The sequence below is a fragment of the Patagioenas fasciata genome, chromosome 18 (assembly GCF_037038585.1).
Source record: "Patagioenas fasciata isolate bPatFas1 chromosome 18, bPatFas1.hap1, whole genome shotgun sequence".
NCBI classification, from domain to species: domain Eukaryota; kingdom Metazoa; phylum Chordata; class Aves; order Columbiformes; family Columbidae; genus Patagioenas; species Patagioenas fasciata.
Genome location: NC_092537.1, coordinates 4,033,680 through 4,046,864, shown reverse-complemented (window position 1 = coordinate 4,046,864; position 13,185 = coordinate 4,033,680). Strand labels below are relative to the sequence as shown.

The 13,185-nt window shown below is 44.0% G+C and overlaps 1 protein-coding gene across 4 annotated transcripts in view; it reads left to right on the top strand.

The window, feature by feature from the left end:
* RAB11FIP4 (RAB11 family interacting protein 4) overlaps window positions 1–13,185 on the top strand; it is a 94,555-nt gene that overhangs the window by 20,955 nt on the left and 60,415 nt on the right. For all 4 annotated transcript variants that reach the window (XM_071816799.1, XM_065852315.2, XM_071816798.1 and 1 more), the window contains 2 exons: window positions 5,169–5,256; window positions 10,407–10,495. In XM_071816799.1, the coding sequence (XP_071672900.1) occupies window positions 5,169–5,256; window positions 10,407–10,495 (177 nt within the window). The remainder of the gene's footprint in view (window positions 1–5,168; window positions 5,257–10,406; window positions 10,496–13,185) is intronic.

Here is a 13,185-nt window from a genome sequence, read left to right as displayed (position 1 = left end):
AATGCAAGCTGCAGAGAGGAAGAATGTTTTTCCTGTAAATGAATCCACACTGCATCACTTGTAGATAAGCCTGATGTTACCCAAACATTTTCCTCTTCATAGTTTAAAGGCAAAGCATGCTGCACCCATGTGACCAATTGCCTACATCTCTTGAGATCTGACTATTTTATGCTATATTTGACTTATGCTAATGAATGAGATGATAATGGGCTGTGCTTCATTTCAGCTTGTCACAGCTTTTGCTAACAGCCTTGTTTTCCAGGCAGCCTTGCTTTGAGTTGTGGTAGAAGTGGAGGAGAAGGTGTTAATGCATCCTTGCTTATTTTAGCAAATGAGTGAATCAGTGGTTTTACTAAAACAGTTCAACGTGTTAACCCTTTGATTCCAGAGCAACACAAAAAAAAATCTCCGTAGAGCAAACAGATGGCTCTGGCATATTTTTAGCCTTTCCCTCTGTTCCCATGGTATTCCAGACTGTGTGGGATTCCCTGTAGACTGTTGTAAGATTGGTGGGCCCAGCCATATATCTTGTTTTGCAACAAGGGAAGTGGAATCCTGTTCAAATCAGCTCTGTTTTAGTAACTTTAAATGAGAGGTTTTCACCTATGGGATTAGGGATGGTGGGGAAGTCTGTAGAGGGATGTTGGTCTTATGGTTCTGGTGCTTGCTCATTGTCAGGTGCTACATTAGATTAGGAGGGACAAAATAAATGAGAAATACTATTCTAGTGATATTGTCTGTATAAGCAATTGATGCATCCAAAGGTGTAGATAGCAGAGGAGAAAATCACCAGGGGTTTGCTGGTCTCCAGCTTGCATATAGGATGGGGGAAAGTAGTTTCTGTAGCTGTGAACGGTCTCTTTGGGATATGTACTCTGAGGAAGTTCTGAAAACTTCTTAATTCCAGGCAATGATTCTTTTTTGGGTGTGGTCACATTCAGCAATATTCACATGCACCCTGTTTCAGGGTTTATTTGTGGTTCTCTCTGGTCATGAAAGGTTTTGTTCAGGCCCAGTGAGGGTGACTTACTGAAGAGGATGCTGCCTGGAGAGCTCTGACAGCTGGGCCACAGGGATTCTAAAAAGGCCTGAGCCTGGGGGCTGGTTAAAGAGCTACTGGTGGCTCTCTGCACCTGGTGGCCGTGGTGCCTGGCACGGCTCAGCTGGCACAAGTCCTGCCTCTGCATTTCACACCGGGAAGGTGTAAATTTACACCCCTTCCCCAGGTGCGGGAAAAGCCAGTCTGTTAAAATCAGGGCGAGTGCAATTCTGCTGCTCTCTGTATAAATCATGTGGGAGCCTTTCTAGTTCCACCCTGCGGCATTTACATGTTTAATCTCTTTTTGCTCTTTTTGAGATTTTTCGCAAATGCTTCTGCTTCAGGAGATCCTGCCCAAATGTCACTGTCGCAGCACAGCCTGACCTTTCCTGCAAGTCCTTGTCTTGCCATTCTAACAGCTCCGAGGTGTTCCCTGCCTGCACCTCAGCGTGAGATGTGCTCACAGACTCCTGCAGTATGAAGGCAAACTGCTGAGATGAATTGTTTATTTCAAATGGCATCTTCTGGCTGTTACTTGGATCCTGCTGTAAGATTTCAGTGGATGGAGCCAGTGTGGGGTCCCTCAGAACTCAATTACATCTGGATCTCACAAATTTTCTTTGTGTTAACAAAATCTCTTCTGTGCTGGTCAATTTTTGAAGAAAATTAAGTGCAGTCAGTAGAAGTCTGAGTTTCTTCTTGCCTGGAAATGGAAACAGGATTCAGTTCCAGTCAGAAAATCTTTGCTGGAAAAAAATACCTAGCTGTTCTGGCAGCATCAGTACAAGAGCTGGCCAGGAGTCCTGAGGGGATTCAGAGCCTTAGAGCTGAGAATCCAGCCCCTCCTGGTTCCTGAGCTAAGCCTGAGCCACAAAGCCTCAGCCTTTCACCTCTGTGTTGCATCCAGAACTTGTATTTTGAACAAGAGGGTCTCTGGTGGAAGAATATTCTGCCTCACTTTATTGTCCACTGCTTTGTACTGCTAATTCCTCCTCATTAGTGTGCATCTCTGCCTTGGTCAGTTTTGATTTCAAAATTGTTTCTTCACACTGAACCTCGTCCCTTTATTTTCGTTGTAGAGACTCCTTACCGTGTTCCTCGGGGACTCTTATGTGTCAGGTAGCAGCAGGGGGCAAACATCTCTGCAACGCGGCCAGCATTGCTGGGAAACCCAGCAGAGAGGAGGCAAATGCTTTGGCTGAAGTGACCTGTGATTAGAACGGAGAAATGTGTTTGCATTGAAAGGATAATCGCCCATTCATCCAAGCAAGTTAAACAATAGGGACAGAGGGTTTGGTTTTCTCCGATTGTTTGCCAAAGCAAAAAACGATTGATGTCTTCTCTCTGAGACTATTGGATGTCTACTGAGGGTTCACTGGAGAGAACCTTGCAGCTGCCAAAAGAACCAGCTAGATTATTGAGCCTGCAGCTCATTTTTTCTGTTCTTGTCCTCTTCCTACAATGAAGAACTAGTTTGCAATCCAGACCTTGTTTGTGCTGTCCCACATGGTGTGGGATTCCCCTTGGGCAGCAATGCAGAGAAAAGCATCGGTCCCCAGCTCAAAACAGTCTCTAGCTCATCATGATGGCTTATGATGTTAAGCGCTGGAGACCATGGTATGTTCCTTGTGCTGCCTGTAGGTATTAAAACAATCACAGGGGCACTTCAGCACTGAATTGTGGCAGCAGTTGGTTTTGCAGCCGTGTCCCTTGCAATGGGATCAGCATCTCAGGAGCCTGACGTGCCCAGGACAGGCGCATCCTGTGCGTTCCACGGCTGCAAAAAGGGGCTGAGTTGCCCATTCCACAAATTGAGCTTAATTTTAAGTAATGCCTTCAGTCTGGAATTAACTAGGAAGAGCTTCTTGACATCCCAGAAAGCTATTAGTAAAAACACATGATCAAGTGCATTACAGTCTCAAAACTCTGTGCAAATATGCAGGGATTTATGCACAATACATATATGTATATTAGTGCACAAACTCTATGCAAGTATCCACCTAAACATAGTCCCAGTTGATTAAAGTCCTTGTAGCCCCTGACCTGTTGTGGGAGCTGTGTTGATTAGCGCTGGCTGAAGCTGTGAGTACTAGTAGCATAAATTCCATCAGGCTGTTCTGTAAATTCTTCATCATCTCCTGCACGGATGTCAGTTACTTGCATAATAAAATCTAATTGTAAAGCTGGAAAATTAGATTTAGGGAAAACTGGAGACAGAAGCACTTTGCTCAGGTGATAATTTCATTTACTGTTAAGACTTTGCTTAGACCTAAATGTGAACGTATTCTCTGTTCTTCCATTATACACACTTTCAGGCATACAACATCTTATTTAATTTGATTTAAAATGTATGTTGTATATGGGTGAGCAACTGGCAGACTACAATCATTGGATCAGCTTTGAGAAATAAACTTAATGTGCCCCATTCACTGAGAACCTCCAGTGACACTGCTGTGTTATAGCACAATATTAAGCAGTGTAGAGGTTTCTCAGCTGTCTCCAGGAATCTGTGCATTAAAACCTAAATCATAATTTGTTGCCTCTTAGCAAGAGACCTACAGGAAATAGGATTCTCTAAAGCAACCCTGCGAGCACCTGCAATAGTATTTGCTGACATGACCAAGATGGGAGCTTGCCATTAGTCAGAAAGAGTTACAGGTTGATGTTGTAACCTGGTACACTGGTGTCTGATTAGATTTTGTTGCTGTGTTGCATGTGAGTAAAAAAATGTTCATTTTCTCATAATCCAGATTTGCTTGTTCCTAAATGAGGCCTTTGGCTGATCATGACATTTAGGGGCACAGAGAGAATTCATAAGCACTGAGAGCATCTGAAGGAAGAAGTGTCATGCGCACACATCAGTGCATTATCTGCAGGGCTTTAAGAAACTGCTAGGGTTTTGTGAGCATGAGAAGAGAAACTGGGTCATGTGGATTCATTTGCTGCATATCTTTCCAGCTGGGCTTTTGCTGCTGCTCAGACTGACACATCTGAGCTCACGTTGCAGACTCCAGGACTGCACATCCTACGTGTCTGCTGTCCTGGCCTCCTGCGCTCCCCCGGTTTATACTCCAGAGTGTCTGGGGGCCCAGGTCCAGGTCAGGGTTGTACTGCAGTGGATGGTGATCTCAGCAGCAGCCAGAGGCTGCCTGTGCCTCAGCGAGGAACCTGCTGGGCACAACATGCACAGGGACATGCAGAGACCTATTATACAATGTCACACAGCCTGTTTATCACAGAGAGGAGAATAGCCAGAGCTGGGGTGTCCCAGCCCTGTGCCCACCTCCCCGGACTGTTCTGCCTCTCTCCTTCAGTTACTTGTTTCTCTATTCCTTTATTCTAGACAGCACATCACACAACAGCCTGTACTGTCTAGACTGCTTTTCTCCCACTTTTTCAAAACCCTCATGAAGAATCTGCCAGACCTTCTTTGGGGCAAATGCCAATTTGGTGGCTGTGTTTAAATTCAGTGTAATCTCATTTTATGGCGAGTAGTGATCAGAAAGGCTAAACTGAAGCTGAGATTATAAGCAATAAGTACATTGCTTGTTTGCAGAGTATACTGAACAGAACCATTCTCTTTCATCGCATGAATATTTGTATTCTCTGCTGCGGTGAGGAAGTTTCATTTGATCCCAAGTGCCCACTGAGTTTTCTGTCCTATAGTCTGGATTCTTCAGGGAATGAGGCATCTATGGTTGTGCACACCTTTATCACTCTTTTCCCAGTAACATTTGATGAGAGGGATGGAGATCACTAAGGTTTTAAGTTCCTATGAGCTGCACACTCAGCAAGGGCTCCTAGGGAAGGAGATCCTGTTAGCACCCTGCTCTAAGATGAGAGGCTAGATTGCAGATTCACCCCTTATTAAGCTCTTGAGACCCATGCAGGAGAGTATTAATGTGTCCCAGCTGCACAAGTGTTTTGCTCAGAGCACGTCTTACTCAGCACCAGATAATCCAGCTAAAAAACATGATTTCTCCTTGCAGAACAATTTGTTGGCTGGTTCAAGTGATCTTTACAGGTATTTTTCCACTTGGGGTTTTCTGTAGAACATACAGGCTAGCTGAGCAACAGATGAAGCGCCAAGCTCAACATATACTTTATGATTTTTTTTTTTTTTTTATAGGTGGAAAAACTGGCAAAATACTTGGACCCAAATGATTTGGGAAGAATCAATTTTAAGGACTTCTGTCATGGAGTTTTTGCTATCAAAGGTATGTGCATTTTTCTTAAAAATACTCCACTTCAGTTCCACTAGTGTTTCTCTGGTTGTAGAAAACGTAATGATGAAAGACATCCTCTCTCTTGACTGTGGTTATTCCTGGGGACAGTCAGGCAACTGGGAACAGAGCCACTATATTTTTCCGTTTTGTGCATCTCATGTATCAGTTGTAAGCAGTGCTAGAATCCCTGCATGCACAGGTGCTTGTGTATTGGTTTACTGTTGGTTTTTCTGAACAAATGTGATGTGGTTTAAAGAGAAATATAGCAGAATAATGAATAGCTTTGTGGTTAGCAGGCAGTGCCAAAGTATGATACTTCCAGGTTCTCATCTGTTTCTACCCTTGATTTACCTAAGGAAGTTAGAGAGCCCTTGGGCTTTAGTTTCTCTGCTAGGAAATATAAGACTATTCTACTCCTCTTGAGGTATCCACAAGGTATAGTTAACACATATTTTCAAATTACTTGGGGACATGTGTTGGAATGGTTAATTACATGTTGGCCATGCAAGCCCTGAAGATAGAGACCAGTTGGATCAAACCAGCTCCTTTGCAAGGAAACACAGTACTTGACAGAAGAGAGAGACATTCTAATGCTTCAGAGCTCAGCCAAAGGATAACAAAGCAGTGAAGAGGGACTTCAGCTGTTTTGCTGCTGATTTGTTTTCTGGCTTCGTATAGCAACACAATCCAGCCTGCTCTTTTCTGGACGCATAGTATGTCCTTAGTAAAGTGCCAGAGTGCTGTCACAGCCCAGAGGCTTCACTTCAGGGACAGGGTGAATGTCACAGCGATCATATTGGAATTCCAGGAGAAGCCTCTGAAGAGTCTGCTATGATGAGATTATTACAGAGCCATAATGATGCAAGAATGTAACACCACAGCAATTTTAATTAAATTTTATGGCAGCCAGGGACAGTGTATAATTATGTAAAATTACAGTGAGAATCTGCTCTCAGTCCATGTTCATCAAGATACCTTCCAAGGTAACACTGATGTGTTTGAAGAGAAGGCACTAGAAAACCCAGAAGAAACGTTAATATGTTAGCATATAGAAATCTATATATTAGAGGTTTTCCTTGTCCAGGAAATGCTTTAGCAAACTGGGTTCTAGGTTAAATAAAATACAAGCTCTGGAGATCATCTGATAATTCAGAGTCTACAGATGTGCACAAATGCACAAAATATGGTCAGGAAGGGAAAGATGCGACCCAGAAGAACATCTCTGCTGTAATAACCTTGTCCACAGTGGGCAATACCCTCGGTGAAGGAGTGGGCAGCTACATTCTGTTACTGTGAGGGGCAGCGTGTGCATATTGACAGTTATTGGACAGTGATGACACCTTGAGAGTTTTCATCCTTGCTCACCTTGTGCGAACTGATTCATGTATTCATATCCTAAGGTCTAGTCCTGCAAAGACGTGACTAAATCAAACTCTCTGGAATACCTTGTACTCCAAGTTTACGAGTAGCTTGAAGTCCTTATGTGGAGCATATTACAGGTGGGGTCCAAATCTTATGCTTGGTGGATATTAGTTTGTATATGTGAACAAGGCAATCATCCAATTCTGCAGCATCACCTAGAGCTCTCTCAGCACATCATTAGCGTTGTCAACACTTACACAGTGTCAGTGCCAAGCGTGTATAATCACAGGAGCAGTTGTATCTATTTCTGATAAGACATTGTTATTCATACTTTCACAGCAGCTCTTTAGGAAAGCTGGTTCTGTTGCTCACCTCACAGCATGGAAGTTTTATTGGCCTTTAGCTACCAGCCATGTTTTTCTTACAAATAAAATTGGTCATCTTAAAATTCAGACAGGATATCTCTACCTTTTGGAATGGAAAGCTGCCACCGTGTTGTTACCTCTCACTTTTCAGTGCAGCCACATCCCATGGGTAACAGCAGGCTTGTTAGTGAACAAAAAGCAATTTGTCTTGGCAGCAAGAGATTATAAATATGATTCTTTAACATCTCAGCCTATTGCAGTTGCTTGGGGCGATCAGATTAATAGAGCAAAATGAGATCCTATTATACCAGTGTTTTTCTTCAGTAATGGAGTATGAAGCCATGTTATTCTCAGCACTGGAAGCCAAATGTTTAAATTCAAGCTTTACTGTAATAATGCCTTGCCATATTTCTTATTTGTAGGACTTCAGATTCATTTGTCTCATAGATGCTTGCCTTTATAGAATGCTGAAGAAAGTTTTTGCTACACAGAGGTAATAATAGTGTTGTGAGGGTTTTTGGTAGTTCAGTTAAAGCATGAGGTTTGAAGCATCTGGAACAAGAGTGGTAAAGAATTGACCTCTAATGATGTTGATTTAGGCATTTCAGATCCAGGTACAGATCTTAGCAAAAAACTATATGTTGGAACCTGAAAACATCCCAAACATTGGAGTGTTCAATGTCTGCTTTGCAACTGGTTGGTAGCAGCTCTTGCTTCGAGGAGAAACCCCAAACTGTGGATCTAAAATCTCCATAAACCAGGGCATTGTTCACTCTTGGATGGTACAAATGAAAAGGGTTGTGTTCCCTTACAAGTGGACATCGACCCTTGGCTCCTCCTTAGTGCCTCTCAGCTGGGTAAACCTCATGACATATGAGTCATGTACCTCAGAGCAGCTGCTGGGACTATCAGGTGGAAAAGGCAATTAACCTTCAGCTGCTGAGTAGGAGGAACTATGGGGAAGGATGTGCTGAGGAGTCTCACTAGCAACAGGGACCTTTGGAAGTGATGGAGAGGACTTTTTCAAGTGGAGGTATCTGTGCTAGAGGGGAGAAACTCATTCCCACTGTGTCCCTGGGGTGGAATACTGGACAATCAGGGTGCTTTCTATTTATGGGAAGCTTTGTTTCTTTCTACTGGTCCTTTGTGGATTAAAGGACTTTGGCTCAGCATTTGTGCTGAGCCCCTGCTGTCTAGGCTGCTTTCCCCATGCAATTAGGCTCTGCCAGAGCCAGGGACAGGCTTGCCATCAAACTTAAAGCTTTGCAGCAATTTCATTGGAATGCCAGAATATGAAGCTTTTACTCCTGCTGAAGCTGCCCTCCCTATCTGCTCACTGCATAGCTTTATTTCTAACAACTGCATCAATCTGGAGAGCAGTTGTCATTAAATAACACCTGTACCCTCTTACGTAGCAGCTGTGTCAAAGCCAGTGCTATCTAAGAAGTGGCACTGCTTAGAGACTTTGAGAGCAGCCGGAGCATCACTCAAAGGCTGAATTCCCATTGATTTCAGCAGGGTCAGCGTGAGATCCGTTACTGTTTGTTCAGTGAAGTCAATGACTGGTTTTGCTCTACTGAATTTATTGTACTGATCCAGCAAATATTTTCTGTCCCTTGTAATACTTAAAGGCTTCAGTGGAACTGTTATTTCTGATGTGCAGCGCAGGGTGGTGGGTTCCACGGCCAGATGTGTTTGCAGGACCAGGATCTTGGTACATTTAGCAGGGTCTAATTAGGTCTGAACTGTTCCTTCTGTTTTAAGATTTGTGTTGTCTTTCAAGTAATCTCTGCTTTGATACTCCACTTAAAACCCCAAGCCCTGACAAATAAAAGGTGAGCTCCCCCTACTGACCTTGGTGTTGAAGCTCCCAGAGATGAGAGGGTACAGCACAAATACAAATCAGTGCAGAATTAAAAGGTAAAGGCAAATGTATTCCAAGTTTATAGCTTATTTCAAGCATGAAAACAGCACTGCTGTGTATCAACCTGAGAGTAATGGCTTTCATAATGGTAGAGACTGAGCCACCTTAGCACAGAGCATTTCTGCATAATGAATCTTTGTGTAATAGCAGAATCACTATTTTTTCAGATGAAATCGTACAGCCTGTTTTTCTCCTGGAGCAAGAGAGTCTTTTCCTCATCTTGTAGAAGTTTTAAGGACATTTAAGTTACGCTTTGTTATGATATTTGGAAATGGAGAGTTCTTGGAGCTCCTTCATAGTCATTAACCGTGTGGAAGAAGCAGAGTTGTTAATTTATATGCTTCTCCACCTGCAGCAATAGCAACCTTTGAATCCTCAAAATAGTAACACAGACCATTATTTACCTTCAAAAATCCATCTCTCTGCTTCCCTGGATCTTTAGGATCTTCCCCTTCAGTGACTTATAACACACTTTCATCACTGTTGATGAGGAGTGGCCTGAGAAGACCAGCCACACCATCCTCCAGAGTTAAGAGTTTCTGATTTGTGTCTTGACAGGGATAATTCACACTTTCTTATGTTCCTCTGTTATCTGTGGCTCACCTGCCTCGTGGATGGGTATCAGTGTGCAATGTCACAACCAAATGTGTTGCATTAGTGATGGGATGGAAGAGAGAAATACTGCTGGATAATTGCAGCTTCCAAGTAGGACAGTGTACAACACGTGCTGAGGTGTCACACAGCTTAGGCCTAAGGCTGTAAACTGGTTATTCTAAAATAATCTGGCCTGATATTCCTGCCTTCTGCAGCTCAACATGCCAAGTGCAGTCATTTGTAATTAATGGGGAATGAGACATTTGGTGATTTCAGTGTTTCTATATTTGTCTCAGGTTTTCAGATGAGAGGAGGACTGAGGGAAACACAGACATTGATTTTTCCAGCTGTTAATGTGGTTGTTAACAAAAGCAAACAGAGAAGCTGGAAATCTCTGGTTGATGTGCGTAGATATTTGCTTGCCAAACACTATGCTGTTTTTGAAGGGGAATTTGTGACATTTAGGTACTGCCCTCTTGTCACTAGACCAGAGGAAATCAGAAGCAGCTCCACTACTAATGTGCAACAGACACTGGCTCATGCCAAGCCTGCAAATCCAGTGTTCGACTTCAGAGTTTTGGGTTGCTCAGGGGTGGGTTTCTATCCCGCAGGATAGTTTGCCAAGCCAAGCAATGCTCAGCTTTTCATTGCAGTATCCACACTGAGAGTCAGCGTTAGCGGAACTGCACTTATTTAAGTGCCACACGCTGAATATGTGCTGTGCAGAACTCCAAGGGCAGGGCTTTGCTACAGCTATTTAAACATATTCCAGAGCTAACTTTCAAGCTTTTGTGCCTACAGACTAGCTAAAAACCAGTTTCTTCCTCTATTGTGCATAGAGTCTCTGGGAAGATAAACTCTCCGCCTATCCATTTGCTCTCATTTCTCTTTGCCAGGCTGTGAGGAGTTACTAAAAGATGTCCTGTCTCCTGAAAACTCCGGGCCTCCGCACTATGAGCCACAGTATGTCGATTACTATTACCAGGTAAGAGAAGCACTAATTCTGTCTCGTGTCAGTGGGCTGAGGAAGACTCTGGAGTGATGTGTAGGTGCGTCATTGTAAAGGCTGTTGTTTTACTTTGCCTATTGACTCCTCCTTCCCAGATTCATGGCTGTTAGCAAGTTTTCCACACTGATTTAAGATGCATTTAACACAGGGTAGCTGTTGGTTAGTGTGAGAGTATTTAGGATTTGGATAGCATTGCTCTTACAAAACTCACTGTTTGCTTGGCTGTGAAGGGAGACAAGCTCGCTGGCACCACACAAGTGGAAAACACTGATTTATATCTAATTAAATAGTCCAACTTTGTAGCTGAACAAGTCCTCAGAGACCTTCTGCAGATAATAAACAGGGACTCAACAGCTGCTGGGAAGCAGGAACAATATACCTTTGGTAACCTTGATAGTATTTTGGCTGATGGGTATAGCATATTTTCAGGCTATTAAAGGTCTGCATCTGTATCCATAATTTGACAGCGTCTGCACAATCTAACAAGCAGGACAATATTAAGCTTCCTTAAAACATCTGTTTGTCTCTCCTTCATTTTACTTTGGTTTTCATCACCTCCACCCATGTAAATTCTTAAGATTAAAGCTACAGTTAGCATTGTACATTCAGATAAGGATTGAATGTCAATGGTGTTATGAGACTGCAAGTGATCCTGAAATCAGCAGGGAAAGCATTTTACCTTCCCAGATGATGAAGTGCAAGAAAAATACTGATGTATTGAGGAAAGACATGCGATAAGCATGCTGGTTTTACAGTACTGCATGGTGTTATACAAAACGGTTTCCAGTGTTCTTACAGAAAGTATAGATACATTTCCTTCAGTTTAGTGCTGAAGATGTCTGTCACAAGACGGAAGGAGCCCTCCAGGACTGCAAGCGGTAGGGCAGAATTTGGTCATAAATTTATTTAAGAAGGAAGAGTTGTCTGGGCTTGCTGGCTCTTTTGCTTGGTGAAAATGCTCGACTGGTTTCAGCACCTGGGCTGTGACAGGCTGACACCACCATCACTCTGCTTGTTTATAAAACCCTATTTTTTGTAACTGATGACATAGATACCCGCCATGCTGTTGCTTGGTTACCTTAATAGGTATCATAAACCAAATGTCCTGTTTTGCAATAGATGATAGAGGCTATAAAATGGATACCAGGCTCTCTGCAAACACTAGATGTTCCCTGATTGCTATGCAGACATTGCAGGCTGGTTCTGATGCTCTTTGAAGTCCAACGGCATGGTCATTGGGTCTTTATTCCTCAGGGATTTGACATCTGCAGTCACCCAAAGCTGTGCTGTGGAGAGTGCTTGAAGATAAACTGTGAGATGGCTGCAAACCACACTGCTCCTGCCACCCATCTGCCTGGAGAGCCCAAGGGTGGGAGCTGCAGCTGCTAATCCTGATCGCAGCCGATGAGTTTCTTGTCTGAGTTCTAGATTCGTGCATCTGGGAGAGGAAGGGAGCAGAGGGTTGACCCCTCCTGTTCAGGAAGAGCTGATCTGGCAGTGCTGCAGTGGAAGCCTTGCTGATTGCTCCTGAGTAGGACTTCTGATGTCCACCAGCCACCCTGTGTGGTCCCTGCAGTGGGTGGCATCACTGTGGTGGAGCCCAGCAAATGTGTTTGCCCATTTACTTGGGCCAATGCAGTATTTGTGCAGCCTCTGAGCAGAAGCAGGTTCTTTCCCAATTGCCTGCAGGACAGATGAGCCATTGTGGTGGGGAGAGAACATTGTTGTACACCCCGCGCTAGTCCCACAGCTCCTCTGCACAGCTGCCCTCCAGAGGGGACCGTTTCATATTCAGTCTCCAGGTCTTTCAGGTGCAGTTTGGAAACCGTTCGCTAGATGTCAGTTGAAGACTGGGAAAAGCATTGAGTCAGGCTGCAGAGGGTATGTTGGCACATACAGAGAAGCTGGTCCAAAGAAGCTTGGGAGGATGGGACTGCAGTTCGGAGTTAGCAGTTGTAGACACTCGCAGCTCTAGGACCTATAAATAAGCTCTCTGCGTGTGGACTCGGAGACTGTTGATTGGGCTAAGGTCTGTGTTGTGCTCCATTTGAGGCACTGCTTCAGTCAAGCACAGGTGATTGTGTAATTTGTCTCTTACAGCCTTTAGAGAGAGAACAGAAATGCTCTGAATTTCCAAAAAGTTAATTTATCGATCCTGAATTCCTTTCATAGCTGCTATGGCCTCACCGCTTGTTTTGGCTCCAGTCTGAAGGGAGACAAAAGCCTCCCTAGCCCAGTGTGCAGGGTTTGCTTTGTGGCAAGCATCTGGTAGCACTTGAGAGCCCTTGGATGGCCTTTTGGAGACAGTAACCAACAGCAAGTCCACAGCTGAAGTATGTGTGTGAAAACCCAGACCCAGATTGAGCCAGCTCAAACAAAGCAAAGTGTCTGTGTCTGGTATTCCCGAATGGCTGGCTCGGAGCCTTCCCGGGCACCTGGCCAGCCGGCAGCACTAGCCACAGGACTCTGAGGGAATTAGGCCGGCTGCATCTGCAGCTCCCTGACCAAGGTTTGCATTGCAGGCCCTAGGAAGCAGTGACCTGGGTCTAGGTGCTCTTTTGTCTGAGCATCTATGTTTGGGGAAAAGGGAATCAGCAACAGGAGTTGGATTATTCAGCTCTTCACGTGGTGTATTTTAGCTGTTCAGATTTGAAGGGGGCCTGGGT